The sequence below is a fragment of the Abramis brama genome (genome assembly GCF_963993115.1).
Source record: "Abramis brama genome assembly, chromosome: 4".
Taxonomy (NCBI): Eukaryota; Metazoa; Chordata; class Actinopteri; order Cypriniformes; family Leuciscidae; genus Abramis; species Abramis brama.
This window is the reverse complement of record NC_139966.1, coordinates 41,866,356-41,884,672: the sequence shown is the minus strand read 5'-3', so window position 1 is coordinate 41,884,672 and position 18,317 is coordinate 41,866,356. Positions and strand designations below refer to the sequence as shown.

Below are 18,317 nucleotides of genomic sequence, written 5' to 3'. Positions count from 1 at the left end.
TGCAAGCTGAGGGGTGGAGAGTGTCCACCTTTAGGGCCATAGGGTGACTTTTAATTGAGTTATTAAAAATACACAGAATCTGTACTTTAACTTTAGTACAGTTTCTCACTACACTATATTTACACCCCTGTTTAGAGGTCTGTTGTGTTACATGTTACATGATGCAAAGTAACAATCTGATTACCTTACTTAAATACAAGATGTATACTAAAGACCAAATTCATATGTAAAAATAAAGAAAGATGAACATCAAATATGTTACATTTTATTTAAAATCAAGTATTCTGACTTTTTGCCATATTATTATTCTGGTGTTGATTCAGTCACTAAAGCCTCTATCGTCATCAATCCACACAGGCTTTTTATTGATTTTCTCCTCTGCTTTTAATGCAATATAATAAAAATAATAATAATTTTAGGTCTATTTGTAAACTGAAAAGTATAGTTAATAAAGGGTTTGTGTTTATGGCTGGAAATGTACAGTTAACAGTTAACAGTTTAACAGTTTGTGTTGTGTGTGTTATTAGGTGTTTGCTGTAGAGATTATGGCGTCAGTTTGCCGGAGAAGATTGAAGTTCTCAGTGGATCCTGTGTGATTATAAAGTGCACATTTGAGATTCCGGAAACACAAGACGAACACCTCACTGAGAGTGCTGCTATAGGATTTTGGTACAAAGATGGATATAAAGAAAATAATCTAGTGTTTAAGTCCAGAGATACCAACCCTCACTTTAAAGGGAATATAACTGGAAAACTACATGAGAAGAACTGCACCACTGTCTTTTATAATGTTAGTTCAAATCATAATGGTGAATATTACTTCAGGATTGAGAGTGGTAAACTGAGATACACCTACAAAGAAAACACCTCCACTGTAAATGTCATTGGTGAGTGATTTTTATTTTTATATTTTTATATAAATAAATGTGTTAAATTAATATTTTAAATGTATTTGTCATGCCATTATTGTCAGTGTACTTAATCTTGTATTTGTGTGTATTTCAGAGTCTCCCCCCAAACCCACAGTGAAGCTGAATGAGGATCAGGATCAGGAGGTGTTGGAGGGGAGCTCTGTGAGTCTGCGCTGCTCTGCTGAGACTCTCTGCTCCTCTCCTCCACCAACTCTCACATGGAGCTTCACTCCCAGAATCCCCCTCAGTGAGAGCAGCAGACAACAGGAGCTCCTCATCTCTGATCTGAACTTCACTGCTACTCACCGTCACCACAGAGTCACTTTCACCTGCACTATAACCTACCAGCTACAGGACAAGAACAAAACAGCACAGGACAACATCACATTACATGTTCAGTGTAGGATGTTTTTGTGGCATCAGTTCTTTTCTCCTCCATAAGACGCCCATAAATCTATACGTATGATATCATTCTCTTTTTCTTTTTCAGATGCCCCTAAAATCTCTCCCTCCTCCAGCTGTAACGGAACTGATGTAACTGTGTGTTTCTGTGAGGTTGATGGGAATCCCTCTCCTGAACTGGAGTGGCATCTGTCTGGACGTCCTGTCAGTAACTCTTCCAACACGTTCATCAGTGAAGAGCGATTGAACAGCACAGGCTTGAGGAGCTCCATCACTCTACATCAGTCACTCTCACACACATCCACTCTGCAGTGTGTCGGCAGCAACACTCATGGCACTGCAGAAAAACAGCTTAAACTTAATCTCTTCCCTCCAAAAAGAGGTAAACTCAAATACACACTAACATAAGTCACAATAAAATTGTCTGCCAAATGCATATATAAATTTTTTTTTTCATTGCTCACAAGATGCACAACTTTTCTCCGTCTCAATTGGAGTTGCTGTTGGGGGTTCCCTGATGATGATGTTGTGTATCATTATATATTATGCACGGTGCGTACAACATATTTGTTAGGTATCATGCTCTCTGGAAAACTTGATTCTGATTTTTTAACTCCTAATATTTGGCATCATCCACATCAATGTTGTAAATTAGTCAGTTAATCTGGGATAACTAAAATTGGCGCTACGTCTTTCACACTACAGACTTATGTGCTAGTTTCATTAAAACACAACTAGTGCAATCTTGCATCTCAGTTGTGTAGTAAAAATTACCTAAAGCCAAGATAATACAAACCACATGTTGAGGTCCTTCTCAACCAGCTGGGGTTTCTTTTGGGACAGTGACCCCCATGACATTTGTACAATGCAAGTCATAAATTTGAATCCAGGCTGTGACTAGCTTTTTTTAATCATGGAAAAATGTTTTTCAGGAGAGAAAACAGCAGATCCTCACAGACAAAACAAGAAGTTACTACTGGAATCATTATGACTGATAGGGTGAGTACTACCAACAAAACATACTATTCATTAAAATATGGCACCTTAACACACAACAGTGCTGGTAAATATTCCATCATTTTAAACTTTTACAGCAGTTCACTCAAAAATGAAGATTTTGTGAATTATTATTTTAATGAATTATTCAGTCATGTGGTTTCAAGCCCTTATTTTACTTCTTCTGTATCGCTCTTTTATATATAATGCAAGTGAGCAAGGACTGGGGCTATTGAACTCCAAAATAACAAGAAAGCACCATAGAAGAATCATAAAAGTGGTTGATAGAACTTGTGCATCACACTCCAAGAACTGATCTTTATTTTAAAGGCAGAATACACCACAGCAATTCACCCCAAATTCCATACTACATTCATCTTCTAGGCTATTCAACAAGAGGGCGAGAGTGAGTCTATTTATGCCAATCATTCCATGCTGTCACCTGCTGAAGATGCCACACTGAATCGTCAAGAATCCCTGCATTACGCCTCAATTGACTTCAGAAACATCCAACCAGAGTCGGAAGAAATCAGGGGTATCTCCTCGCTGACCACTGACTATGCTGTTATCCATTATTCTGGTGAAGTGGTGGAGACAAAAGACTCTGTGGGAGGTGATTGACCCAACAGCAACATCTCAGCTTTGAAGTCCCAGAAAGATTGAACTGTACCAGACACGGGGACAAATATCAGAAGATACATATGAAGAAACTTCACCCATCCTAAGACTGTTCACACAACCAAGTCTGTCATGAGTATATTTTTGCATAAATTCCTGTATCATTTTCCTTGAAACTATACAAGGTGTTTCACTGTGTCAGAGCTTCCACAAAATCAAAGAACTGTCTAATAAACAAAAATAATAATAAAAGTGTGCTTAGATGAGAGATATATAGGGTCGGCTCAGTTTAACCAGCGATACATTTTACTGGCATATGTGTTTCCTCACACGTTTTTTGTCATTCGTGTCTGTGGCACAAGCTTGCATCTACCTACAGGTGGATGTTCATCATTAAATAAAAGGATGGATATCCGGACAGCAGAGAAAAATAATAAATTATTTCATTTATAATAAATAAAAAATAATAAATTATTTTTCTCACCTTCCAGGAGGGGGGAGTACTGTTACAATCTCCAGTCACAATTAGGGTTGCCACCTTTGATTTGTGAAAAACCGGGACACTCAGATGAAATTTGTTTTTGTTTTGTTTTTTTGGGGGGGATCAACCCATATTTGCAAATATACTATGTTAACAGTTGTAGGACTCCCTATTGCCTCTCTTACCTATATTTGTCCTGATGTAGATGCTCTCCCTGACGTAGAGGCTCTTCCTGACATAGATGCACTCCCTGACGTAGATGCTCTCCCTGACGTAGAGGCTCTTCCTGACATAGATGCACTCCCTGACGTAGATGCTCTCCCTGACATAGATGCTCTCCCTGAAGTAGATGCACTCCCTGACGTAGATGCTCTCCCTGACATAGATGCTCTCCCTGAAGTAGATGCACTCCCTGACGTAGATGCTCTCCCTGAAGTAGATGTACTCCCTGACATAGATGCTCTCCCTGAAGTAGATGCACTCCCTGACGTAGATGCACTCCCTGACATAGATGCTCTCCCTGAAGTAGATGCACTCCCTGACGTAGATGCTCTCCCTGACGTAGATGCACTCCCTGACATAGATGCTCTCCCTGAAGTAGATGCACTCCCTGATGTAGATGCTCTCCCTGACGTAGATGCTCTGCCTGACATAGATGCACTCCCTGACGTAGATGCACTCCCTGACGTAGATGCTCTCCCTGACGTAGAGGCACTCCCTGACGTAGATGCTCTCCCTGACATAGATGCCCTCCCTGGCGTAGATGCACTCACTCTGGACTCCTTTCTACATTAAATACATACATTAAATACACTTTTGTATAAACATTGTGTAAACATATACTGTATAATTATAATCTATTATAAAATCTAATCATTTGTAGAAAGATAGGTTATACTCTTTAGCAATTAAAACATGATTACATGTATTATAATAGATTATAAACAACTTTGTTTTGTTTTTGTTAACTTAGTAAATTTAGGCAACCTACGACTGACATTTCTCACCTATTTTTCCATGTGTATTTCTCATCCCTTTTTGCTGCCTGCAGAAGTCCCGGCTGTCCCTCAATGAATGCTTTAAACTCCAAGCATGATAATTTAAAGTTTAATCTAACTTGAAGTTCGGCTTTGACCAACCCCACTGACATCCTGTTCCTTTTGTCTGACCAGACATCCTCCATGTGGCTAAATACACGCTCAGCATAGGCGTTGCTGACAGGGACAGAAAAAACAAATGATACCACTTTGAGCAATTCAGTTGCTGCTTTCTCCTTCTTGAAAAAAAAGCCCATTTCTTGTCTGGTGCCAGCTCTTCTGGGATGCTTTCAAATACATTGTTCAGTACAGTGTAGTCCTGATACAGTTTGTCTTCGTCAATGCTCAAAGCTAATTTGTCGACCAGTCGCTCGAGAGCATCCCATTCCATTGGACCACTCAGTCGCAGACAGCTAGCGTTAGACATAACTGGATCATCAAAATCAAAGTTAGCCTCCAGGTATTGAACAGCCTTTTCAAAGAAGCTGTCAACCAGTGTTGCAAACTCCGTTTGGTCTCTTGCACTTAGTTTTCGGAATGCTTGCTTTGTTTTACTACCATAAAATCTGTCTGCATGACGCGAGATTAGTTGGCTGCGCAATCGGCTAACATCCAGTAGAGTAGCACTCTCATTTTCCAACTTCCGAATTGCGCTGTCAAATTCCTGCATTACATTGTGCATGAGCAACAGGAAACATCCAGACACTGTCACATCATCCTCATCATTGCTGTTGGCAGCATCAGCACCACTTCTGCATACAACCTTCCAGATAATGTCAGGACAATCCTTCTTTCCCAGTGACAAAAAATAAGACTTGAGGACAGCCCAACACTCCAGGATCCGCTGAATTGCAGGCAATAGAGATAACCAATGGGTTGGAACATGCCTCAGTATCTCTTTGTACTTTACTGAAGTAAACTTGCAAAACTCTTTCAGAGAGACTTTTTTGGCTGAGCATGAGAATTCACTGTAGATTTTTAGGACAATGGATTCAACATAATAACCTGCAGCGCTGAGAATTCTGTTCGCGTTTTTCAGGGTGTTGTGGATCAAGTGGCATTTGCAGTTGCCCTTTACGATGTGTGGACTGACTTCTTTCAGATTTTGATAAACAGAATTATGCTTGCCAAAATTTACAGGTGCATTGTCAGCACCATATGCACTGATCTGGCTGGCACACAAGCCATTTGTTTCTGTGATATCCAAAATTTGTTCGTAGATAGCTCTGCTGGTTTCATGGGGGTCTTCGTAAAATTCCAATAGCCCATATTTAACACCCTCGTCTTCATGGAAATATTGGACTGTGTATGGATATAATTTGGCGCTCCCCCAGTTTGATGCATCAGAGCAGACAGGAAAATATGGGGTATGTTTCAGTTCTGTAGCTAAATGCTCCTGGCTGTAAGGTGCTAGGACGTTTTGAACTAAAGCTTTGCTTTTTGTTCTTCCACATGACATTTTTGTGGCAATACTTGAGTCATGAAAGATTTTCGCACTTACTTTATTATCACAATCTGTAGATAAGTAGCTGTGGCCATGAAGCACTCTGTGGTATACACTGCTAAGCTCCGCTACTGCTATCCTGTCTTCCTCTGGTGAACCTTTCTTTGTCATAAACGTTGCAATGGCTAGATTTTTGCGTTTGCTTAATGCAAAACTCTGGTGCTTCTTTGTTTTTGCATGATTTTCCAGCGCTGTTTTTCCTTCATATTTAACTGAAATTTTGGCAGGACACAAAACACAGGTAGGGAGAACGGGTCTCCTTGGGTGGGCCTTACCCATTCAGAAATGTTTTCTCTTTTCACCCAGTCATTTTTTCTTGACACTGGTGGCTCATCCGATTTTGTTGTGTTATCCTCCTCGTCCGTCTCTCCCCCCATTTCACAAAACTGAGTAAATAGAAAGTTTTAAAAAAGCTAGCTAGCAACTGAACTCACACTGTTTCATCCTGGATGTGTGTGGATGTGTGCGACTGACCGACAGCACAGGCAGTTGCTAGGCGATAGGCGATAAGTTGAGCTTCCAATCAAATAAAAGTAAATGCCTGGCACTGGCCAATCCACTGTTTTACCCGTTTTTACCCGTTTACGGACACAGGATTGGATTGCAAGGACCATCCATTGGCCCAACGACGGAATCCAACGGCCTGGCGAAGGTATAATGCGTGTATATCTTTTCAGCGCTCCAGTGAAGTGAACTTAATTTATTGGAATTTAGTTTTAGTATTACTTTAGCTCTATGCGTAATCTGACTCCAATTTCAAATGATAATCAAATTTAGATTGTGTTTCTGATTAGAAAATAATCATAAATATTGATTATGAATTAATTTAGATCTTTGATTATTCTGGGCATCTCATAATTTCAAATATCCGTTCATTACGGACCTAGTGTCACTTTGAGACGTCACGTCGCGAATGTGCGCTCACGCTCACAAACTAGCCAGTCCTGAAATAGTCAGAGGGTGCAGTGCAATTATTTTACCCTATGCAGCTGCACACTGCAGACCCATAGGTGTAATTTATTATAATAGTTGCAGCGTACAACATGCTAAGTCAGGGAATAATCAGAAATCGGAAGGTCTTCCTAAGATGTGCCCCATGGTCCATTCAAAGTGCCTTCAGTTTGATCTATCCTGGACAAAGATTTGCAGAAACACCAGGCTACACTTTTAATCTACCAAAATGAATGATTTCTGAAACTTCAGAATAAATCAAGATGTAACATTTGTCAGGCAAAAATGTATCATGCCAATTACAGAAGTAAATGATCAAAAGCCAATTCAGAAAAATACATGACATCATTTACTAAAAAATGACTCCAAAAGTAAGTAATGTTTTCCTGACAGAGACACACAGTGGTGTGTCAGGGCTATCCAACAGGAAAACACTGAAACAGCACTGTATGGGGGATGATCCTGGTAAAGGGTCCCAAAGACTGCTCCAAAGAGACCCAGCCTTAAATACCCAGAAAGGGTTATACAAATATTGTTTAGGGTTGTTTGGGCCAATCCATTTACCCCTGGGGGTAGCACCTGGTTTCTTGAGAGGAGAAGCAGGATTCTTCTAATTTCTCAACCTTTCTCATTAAACCAATGACTGCGATGAAATTAAGACCATTTTACCATTCTCCATATTGCTTATCCTCTGTAGGATTGTGGGAAATTGAGGATCTTTCAACTGATGATTAGTAAATTAAAAAAGTAATAACCATATCAGTCATTAATGCTAATCTCTCACTTTTTATATCATTCCTATGCTCCTGCCATCATTGTTATCTTGTTTAAAGATTACGATATGATTCGCTTTTCCTTGTTAAATTGAATCAGTGGATCATCAGTGAATTTCTAAACACTCCTTTATTCTTCTTTAGGTTTGAATGTTTCCTCTGTGATGATTGGAGTTGCTGTTGCGGCTGTGCTGGTCATTATGTTCTGTGCCATTACATTTATCTGTGTACGGTAGGTGAACAACACATATAAGGTATTAAGAACTGTAGCAGAACAACTATAATAAATTACTTAGAGAGAATAAAAGATAAGGATCACAGAATAGACTCAACATATGATAATGAGCTGATGGATTTTGTTTTATATAAACTCACTCATGCTTTTGACATATGGTGCAGATGAAAGTGATTTATCCAGTTTTGTAGAGAGAAATATTTAAACACAACTTTATTCCAAGAACAATATTCCTATTGAGAAATAGAAAAACAAATTATACCAAAAGTTTACATCTAATGGGTCTCATTCATGAAACATTCGTAAATATACGAGTAAATATGTGAGTGATTTGCGCGTAAAGAGACATTCCCGAAAATTCTTCTCCTGATTCACAAATACTTCGTAAACGTCAGATTTGATAGTGAAATGTGTGTGTGGGTTAATGAATTCCAATCACTCGTAAATGGGACGCGCGTGCACGCTCATTCTCAATTACCATAAATCCCGCCAATTAAAACCGACTGACAGCTATATATGGGCATCATATTATGACACGAAACGAAGGATTTCAACATGTCTTCTCAAAAGCGAATGCTATTGTATTATTACATGTATAATTTTGGAAGAAAAAAAAAAAAAAAAAGCGAATGAAGAAGAGAAATTTCTCAGATGCAGAAATTGAAGTTTTATTATCAGAAGTTCATTCAAAACGCCACATTTTATTTTCAAGCGTACATAGTGGCGTATCAGGTCCTAAAAAAAAAGGATTTTTTTAGGTAATAGGCTACATGCTTTAGGTAAAAATGCTTGGCAGCATATTACAGATGCAGTTAATGGAGTTTCATCTTTTAATCGAACAGTCCCAGAAGTGAAAAGAAAATGGTTCGACATGAAGCTTGACTGCAACACTTGTAACTTGCGGACTTGTAAAAAAACAAACAAACAAAAAAAACAGCTTGAATATAAAAAAATTTAAAAAACTTGTGGACTTGTGTTCCGTTTGCAGATGCTATTACTGGCTCTCGTAATACAAGTAAAAAGAAAAACCGTATGTAATTACTATATATAATACTTTTTCAAAATGCTGTGTAAATATGTACCCGATTACGTTGAATTAAAATGCAGTTTATTAATGAGCAAAACGTTCGGATGTTAAACGTACTATTTACGCGTGGCTGGGAGCAGGTGTAGATTTCTTTCGTACCAACTAACATTTGGGAAATACGAACATTTTAATGAATCCGAAAATTTACGCCAGAACCACTTTACACACGATTTACACAAAAATTCGTTCTGCTCGTGTTTCATGAATGAGACCCAATGACTCCAAAAATGTAATGTGACAATGAAGTAAAATATAATAACATGTTGCCTTTTATTTTGGTTAAAATTAAAAAGCCTTTTAAAAAACAAACCAAATTATTTAGTTGTTTTACCACTCATTTTGGCCACTTTCTGCTCCTCAAAACTATCAAAATGTATTTTAATTTGTAAATGGACTGCATTTATATAGCGCTTTCACAGACCTATGGCCACCAAAGCGCTTTACATAGCCTCACATTCACCCATTCATTCATACACCGACGGCGGTGTCAGCCATGCAAGGCGCCATCCAGCTCGTCAGGAGCAGCTGGGGTTAGGTGTCTTGCTCATGGACACCTCGACACTTGGTCAGGTGGAACCGGCGATTGAACCACCAACCTTTCGGTTTGTAGACAACCTACATGAACCACTGAGCCACTGCCGCCCTTGGACCATCTGGGTATGTTTGGTATACTATGATTTGAGACAAACTTGGAATGCTTGGAATAAATGGAATGCAGTCCATTTACCATATTTTAATTTAGAAATTATAAACATAGAAGTTCACCATAGAAGTGATGTATTCAAATCATGGTATGTATGAATTACATTTTTACACAGGCCTAATGTATGTTTGAACATATTAATAGATCTAAGCAAAAGAAAATGTATGAATGTTATTTGCATTATATAACAAAATATCAAACCAAGAGGCATTTATTTAAAATAAATAAATAAATAGGACAAGCAAAACATTTCACAAAAATAAAAAAAATTGCATTTAAATTATTAAAATAGATATGGAATTCAAAATGAACACGAAACACTGTTCATTTTGACACTACACTTAGTAGTTATCACTATTGTGAAAAACAACACTATGGTTACACATCCACTAAAAAAACTTAACACCAGTTGAGCACAAATAATAAATAGAGAAGTTAGTTCTGAGAAAAGCTCTTACATCATTTGTCTGCAGATGCCACTTGCTTTGTCACTTTGTATCTGCATTGCAAAGGACACTCAGACATTTTTAAGTGTGACTAAGTGGTCCAAAAAATGTTGAAGGTCACTGCACAAGTTTATTCACTTGCCAGTCACATCTGGCTTTTGATTTTGCTCTCTGTAAAGCTAGTATGTAACTGATATTAAAAATCAACATGTTTTCAGAAAAGAAAATATGAAACTTCTGGGAGTCGACTTCAGTTCCAGTTTTGCTTAGTTCGTTTTAAAAATGTATATTGCATGAGGATTTGAAATCGGCCCCCCATAATTACTATAAAATTACACCACTAGACCATCATGGCTCACGTCTTGTAGGAAGAGAGTCAGAACTGTCACTGCTGCCCAATCAAAGGGGGAAGAAAGGTGCAGGACGCCCCCGAAAAAGGCATTTAAACAGTAAGAATGCGTTTCTTTGTAGAGAGATGATATAATGGACTAAACGTTAGTAACCCAATATCTTTTCTTTTCAGGTTGTCCACCAAGCTGAAGGTGAGTCTTCTTTGTTATAAGGACTATAGTAAGACATGATATAGGATGATGATGTTGATGAGGATGATGATGTTTGAGTGTTTTTGTTTTTAGGCTCAGAATGAGGCAGCAGACACATATGCTTCTCTTCAACTCTCAGCTCCACCCTCTGAATATGAGACTTTGAACATTAATAGAGTTGACGCACAAAAAACAACAATTACACATTTTATCTCCTCCTTTGTTTTCTTCACTCAGTTGTTCTTTCATGAGTTATGCAATGGATGTATTTCCACATGAAATACTTATAAAAACAACTCATTTCACATGGATCCTATGTCTGATACAGTACAAAAGCATGAAGTCCAAGCCTCACTGGCAACAAATATGCATGTTTTTGTCATATTTTATGGAAATCTGTTTAGTTGCTTGAAATAAACATATGTTTCATACACATTGCATTACATTGCACATTTGTTTGTCAGGAAAAAAAGGTTTAGATGGCTTGATTTGATAGATGATGTGTCCCAGTTTCACTACCTATCTGTGCTGTAAAAGTATGTACTTTTTTTTTCTTTTTTTTTTACAAATTAAAATAAATTAAAGTCGGCCCACTTTATATTAGGTGTCTTTGACTACTATGAACTAACATTTGCATTTATTAGCCGTTAGACTGTGCACGGATCACACTTCTCCCGGGAATAGAAGACCATCCGGGTATGTTTGGTATACTATGATTTGAGACAGACTTATTCTAATCTCACATACTATTTAAGAAAAGGAGAGATTCACATTTTTTTTAAATGTGCATATGTAACCCCTCCACCTGGGTCCTACTTGTCCCGCACTGTGCAGGCTTTGAACCCGGGTCTCTTGCGTGAGAGTTGGGTGCTCTAACAAGGAGGCCAAAGACTACAGCCTCTATTGTCTGTCGCTAGAGCGCCAATTGAGATTAGAGGAGTGAGGTTTACTCGCACAGCAACTACTAGCTGGCCTCTGTTACACATGTACTCTAGTTTTTATTTAATGTAATATCTCATTTGTGTCTTTTTTTGTGGACTATTATATGGACTGACAAACTTGAATTGTCTTCTACAATCAGCTGTACTTTCAGGAATTTATATGCATATTTTCTATACCACATAAACTAACATGAACTAACAATGAGCAATATATGTTTAAAACCTTTCTCAATCTTTGTTAGTTAGTAAAATTAAAAAATCTACTTATTCATCGTTCATATTAGCTCACAGTGCATTAACAAATGCTGACAGATACAACTTTGGACTAAAATTGAATTAGTAAATGGTGAAATTACCATTGACTAAGATTAATAAATGCTGAAGCAGTCGTGTTAACAAACGTATTAACTTATGTTAACAAATGAAACCTTATTGTAAAGCCTTAAGTTTTTATTTCAAGTAAATCTGTATTTTTTTGTTGTGTAGAATAATGAACTGTATGTCTATTTTTGTACTCTTCTTCTGATTTTTGATAGTCTACTGCTGCAGTATTTTTTCCCATGATTCAGGCTTCTGCTTTCTGTTATTAAAGATGATAACCATAAATAAATGCTTTTAAGAAGTGAAGTCAAAAGTCCATATATGGAGAAATATCACAGCACAGTGTTGCATTTTCTCATCTGAGCAACAAATTCTAAAGCATCTAAAAATTGAAATGCTGGAGAGAATGATATTTTGTAGCAAACCGTCCATGTTCAGTCAGCGGTGTGTGTGAATTCTGTCAGTAAATCACCGGTGGGGGTTCAGAGCAGTGATGTAGCGCAGATCTTGGGGGAAGTTGTACAGTAAGTTGTATGGCAGCAAGTAGAGACAGTAATAATTCCAATCAGCAGTGAGCATCTCTATATGTCCCACTGACTCCAACCAGTATGTTCAGAACTGAACATTTTTCTTAGATTATTGAATTCACCAATGCACTTTTTCACCACAGCTTTATTTGGAAAACATTGCAAGAAGATCCCCAGTCCTGTCTTGATGCCACAGTATATATGCTTATGTAAAAATATAAGACCGTTGTTAGGGAATTCAGTAATGGCTTACTTTAGTTGTTTCTGCATATTAAGTTGGGATAATAGAAAGAATGTGAACGGACAGTTCATTTCTACATTTCAAGTGATTTCAAAAGGCTGCTGCTGATGAGCTAATAAGGCAATGCAGATTCAATAAATACATTACCACTTAAAAAATGACGCTCTTATATGAATTCTGAGCAGGAAACTGATGGAACTGTCACATTTATGTTTTAATACTGGAAATGACAGCAGCTGAATATGTCTTAAAGTTCAAAGTCTGAAGTATGAACAGTTTACTAAATTATTGATATGACTGATATGATTGTTGTGTTGTGAGTATTTGGAGCACACATGTGCTGTGAAACTGATGAAGATGTTTTCTTAATTTGCGGGTGTTTTTTCTATTTGCATGTGTTTTCTTCAGTTGCAGCGCGTTGAGCTTTCTCGGCCACCGTACATGACCATTGGACAGTGAAATACTCATTAGGTCAGCAGGGTCAGACAAATACAGGTGGAGAAGAAAAGACACATGTTAACTGCAAAAGAATTAGAAATTAAGGTGAAGAATTAAGTGTGAAACAATCAGGAACCCTTTAGTCTTCAGCGCCACCATTTTCCAGAACTGCAACCTACCTGGAGTCTCCAGAAGAGCAATGAAGTGAAGATAATGGGTAGACGCTCAGTCTAGGTGCTAATTCTGGGTTTATCACCAGGTTCACTCAGGAGTGTCGGCCAGAACACCACTTAAGGCCAAATATTCCAGAGTATGAAATGACGAGCTGAGAGATAGTTCTTATTATTCTGTTTATTCTTTCCTCTTTCTTGTGTCAGTAATTCTCAGTGTGTAATTTGAGTGTGGTTTCTATACAGAGAGAAACAAAATACAAATGAATAAAGGAAACATATGCATAAACATAATTTCTCCTTGAGCACTAATATACATTACAATATAAATAAACAATAGTCAGAATATGACTATTTCTTATACTCTAAAATGCAGGCAGAGAAAGATTCAAACACTTACATGGATTCTCAGATTTTCTATGCATTAAGTCACCAATAACGAACTTTCTAATATAGCTACTCAATAGCCTAGATAGCCTATAATGGTCCAGATAATAATATTTAACACAACTTACTTCATATTTTACTCAACCACAAAGTAGGCTACTGAAAAGTAGTAAAGTATAAATCAGGTGGACCGAAGCTAGAAAGTAACGTCCGAACGCGAATATAATTAACACAACGCTCGCGTAGCAACCCTTAAACTCCTAACTCTCATCCATATCAAATAACAGAAATAACAGCTAACAAAGAAATGCAATATAACGAGTAATAGGGGAGAGTGGGGTGAGTTGTGCCAGTTTTTACTCAAAGTGACTTTAAAGTGAGGCCATGGCAGTAATGCCTTCAACTTAAGGATGTACATATATTTCAGGATGTTGTGCATCCCTGAGAACAATAACTTTGGATCTGAAATAAATTGTTTCAGAAATATAGCTCTTGGAAAAAAAGTGGTCTCATGGCACAACTTGCCCCTGGTGCGGGGGAAGTTGTGCCTTTGGGGGAATACAATGGGGGTAAATTGTGCCAGTGATTTCTGAAGTAAAACAGAACATTTTAATGTTATGAACCATAATGCTATATGAAAGCAAGATAAATTCAATACAAAATTACTCATTTAAGGTTTATTTAGATATTGTCACCCTGGAATACCATAGCATGCGTTTTTCCTACTATGGTCAATTGCATAGGGATTTTGTATTGAACATAACTCTGGATCACAGTGTCATAGAGACAAGGGGGCGGGCTCATTTTACTCAGACGACCAATAAGTCTCTCAGGATCATTGTGAAGCTATCAAGCTACGCCCTAGCAACCATTTAGAGCACCATAGCAACACAATATATGATATTTGTGAATCATTTCAGGCAAAAAGTCTTTGGCAATAGATGCCTGTTGACATAGCGCTGTTTGTCAATTATGTAACATATAAGAATAAAGTGACTAGGCTCATTTCTAAACATCCTATTGTGACATAGGCCACTTAAAAACGGAATAAAACTTCTCTTTAATAACATAGTGCAAACTCAAAACTGAAATCAGTGTTAGCTAAATTAAACAAATAACAGGCAGGCCCAAGTAAAACAATGATGAGGCATGCCCATCTCCTCACTTCTCAAGATTATCCCCTGTGAGAATGTAGGTCTAGGTGGTCTGGATCTGGCACAACTTAACCCAGGCCCTTTGGCACAAATTACCCCGGACCCACAAGTTTGAAAAACTAGCATGATCCAGCAGTTAAGAGCTAACATCATGCTAACTGTATAGACTCATTGTGTAGCCTACTAAAGCACTAAAACATGTGTGAAATGTTTTCAAACTTGTCTATAATTGTTCAGACACTACAATCAGAAAACCTTAATCATAGAAATTTTACTTTGAAAGGGAAAAAAGAGTTTTTTGCACTAAAATATGCTTAACTCTCATGCCATGTGTCTCTCTTCTTTGGAGGACGAGTAAAAGTGATTGCTTTTCAAAATGATGTGGTCACATGACCAATTTCTTCTATGGTTTTCCAGAAACAAGGGTGGAACTACTTCCCCCCCTTGCACAAATCACCCCACTCTCCCCTACAGCAGAAATACTTACTTTCCTCATTCACGCACACTCTGAGGAAAAATGTCGCTCACAATGAGAATCCAACTGACTGACGATCTCTATCGTACTGCGTACTAACTTTGACAACCGACCGACTATCTTTCATACTGCATACTAACTGCGTGACGTCACATACAATATACAAACCAGCGCGCGCGTCCGCTCTCCTATTACAAGCAGTGGTGTAGTCTAGTTTTTTGTAGTGAGTATACTCTAATATAACACCCCCCCGCATACTCACCCATCCCAGAGCATCACCCCATAAGCACCACCACACTCACTAATGCATACAGTATGCATCGACATGTAATTGAGAGCATTATGAAATACTAAGTGTTATCAACATGTCAATTTATTATAAGCAACACAAGACTTTAACAGCCAATGACATTTACAGCTGGGGAGACTGGACTGATTTTCTACTGTTTAGTGTTAATCACCATCTAACTCAGTCAGTTAAGAGCTACCTTTAGCCTTAGATGTTATATGAATATGGTCCCTGAAGCACAGGTTTTATCAGTTGACAATTTTCAACAATTTTTTTTAAAAAACATTATAGGCACAAATACAAATTTACTTTTAGAAATGGTGTTTTTGAAAAATTTTTTATTTTAAAATACCTTTTACTGTGCAATTTCTTTCTAATTAATTTGAGTTAGACCGAACTTTTATTTTGGTGGGTTGTAGACATTTGAGTTTCTGTGTGTTTTAATAAACTATTATTATTATTATTATTATTATTAGGCCTGTTGTATACTCTGTGCAATAGTAATATATTTCTGTTATAATTTCTTCAAGTTATACAGAACTTTTATTTTGACAGGTTGTCGTAAAGACATTTCAGTTTCTATGTGTATATGAAACGAATGAATGACGATAGTTTTATCAAATGAAATGGTGAAATTCTCATCAAGTGACTCTCATAGCAGCTCTGCGATGAAATGCACATGTGTAGCTTACATCATGTTTCAATACAGTGAAACGCTGAAAACACCACGAGCGTGAGTCACGCGTGCTTCTGTGTGTGTGTGTGTGTGTGTGTGTGTAGTGGAGCACACACTGAGCGCTCATTCCCAGAGACGCGTAGAACAATTGCAGTCTCTTTTAGCTTTAATATTCATAGACACTAGTCCAAATCGAGATTTTATTCATTGTACAGCAGCTACTTTTGATTTATTCATTCAAAAATAGCCAAATTCCGTGACGTTCTGCTTTATATAGCACGTTCCATTTGTGACTGGATTCCTCGATTCGATCCGTCGCTTCGCAAACACAGACGGGATGAATTTATGAATGAAAGTGTGAAAGTTCTGACACAAAACGAAGTTGATACGTATCCTCACGCTTTTTTTAAGTGGGTATACGCAAATCCTTGGCCTTTTCTAGTGGGTATACGGCGTATACCTGCGTATCACGTAGACTACACCACTGAACAAGCACTGAATAAACGGCTGTAAACTTAAAACATGACTCACAATATGGTGAACTGTACTAAATAATAGCACTAATATAACTTTGGGGCCTTTTCTACAAGCAAGGTGTCAGGGTCTCAGAGACTTGGGTTAGGTAAAGAATCCTAAAAATGTACCCCCTCTTAATAAGAATCACAAGCTGAAGTGTAGTAAAATACATGAAGACTGTTTTTTTATAGGCTTTATAGACAGACAGATTGAGAGTGACTCTTGAAGGACCAGCACCACATCCTCTTCTACCACTGTTTGAATAATTCATCTTCCAGAATCTGACAGTAAGTTTTGGGAGTTAATTTTTAGTCCATCTCTGCAAAACAGACTTCAGGGTAGGAGATGGACTAAAAATAAACTCCCAAAACTTATTAAAACATATTCTGGAAGATGAATTCTTCAAATAGTGGTAGAGGATTTTTGGATTCTTTACCTAACCCAAGTCTCTGAGACCCTGACACCTTGCTCTTCTGGAGACTCCAGGTAGGTTGCAGTTCTGGAAAATGGTGGCGCTGGAGACTAAAGGGTTCCTGATGGTTTCACACTTAATTCTTCACCTTAATTTCTAATTCTTTTGCAGTTAACATGTGTCTTTTCTCCTCCACCTGTATTTGTCTGACCCTGCTGACATAATGAGTATTTCACTGTCCAATGGTCATGCCTTAACTGCAGTTTCTAGTATTGCATTAGTATTGCATTCTTCTCATGGGTATTTAATAATTTTTGACTTTTCAGTCTGAGTTAAATCTCTTTTTTGGCTTATTTTATCTGTAAAAGAAAACATGCCTAATAATTCTGCACATGTGAAAATAAGGCGTTTTTCATTTCCAGCCTTCATGAACAATTATATTTCACTTATAAATGATTAAATACAAAATTCATTGTAGTTATTACGATTAATGTGGTTTGGAATTTGTCAAATGTGCCTGGAAAAAAAATATGATCAGAAAATCAACGTGCCTAATAATTCTGCATGCACTGTATAACAAAATATCAAACCAAGAGGCATTTATTTAAAAAAATAATAATAGGACAAGCAAAATATTTCACAAAAATTTAAATGCATTTAAGCATTTAAATTATTAAAAATAGATATGGAATTCAAAATGAACATGAAACATATTTTGACACTACTTAGTGGTTATCACTATTGTGAAAAACAACACTATGGTTACTTTACACATCCACTAAAAAAACTTAACACCAGTTGAGCACAAATAATAAATAGAGAAGTTAGTTAGAAAAGCTCTTACATCGTTTGTTTGCAGATGCCACTTGCTTTGTCACTTTGTATTTGCATGGCAATGGACACTCAGACATTAAGGACTAAGTTGTCCAAAAAATGTTGGGGGTCACTGCACAAGTTTATTCACTTGCCAGTCACATCTGGCTTTTGATTTTGCTCTCTGTAAAGCTAGTATGTAACTGATATTAAAAATCAACACGTTGCTTAGTTTGTTTTAAAAATGTATATTGCATGAGGATTTGAAATC

The 18,317-nt window shown here is 37.4% G+C and overlaps 1 protein-coding gene across 3 annotated transcripts in view; it reads left to right on the top strand.

Moving 5' to 3' along the window:
* LOC311080572 (sialic acid-binding Ig-like lectin 12) overlaps positions 1 to 18,317 on the top strand; it is a 33,978-nt gene that overhangs the window by 1,623 nt on the left and 14,038 nt on the right. Inside the window, exons 2-7 of one of the 3 annotated variants that reach the window (XM_084110573.1) lie at positions 528 to 887; positions 1,006 to 1,311; positions 1,402 to 1,695; positions 1,781 to 1,865; positions 2,249 to 2,312; positions 2,694 to 3,365. The exons of 1 other annotated variant lie outside the window; for it this stretch is intronic. In XM_084110573.1, the coding sequence (XP_083966699.1) occupies positions 528 to 887; positions 1,006 to 1,311; positions 1,402 to 1,695; positions 1,781 to 1,865; positions 2,249 to 2,312; positions 2,694 to 2,930 (1,346 nt within the window). In that variant the 3' untranslated portion in view covers positions 2,931 to 3,365. Of the gene's footprint in view, positions 1 to 527; positions 888 to 1,005; positions 1,312 to 1,401; positions 1,696 to 1,780; positions 1,866 to 2,245; positions 2,313 to 2,693; positions 3,366 to 18,317 lie in introns of those variants that run through there. One more of the 3 variants, XM_084110572.1, reaches the window with a different exon arrangement.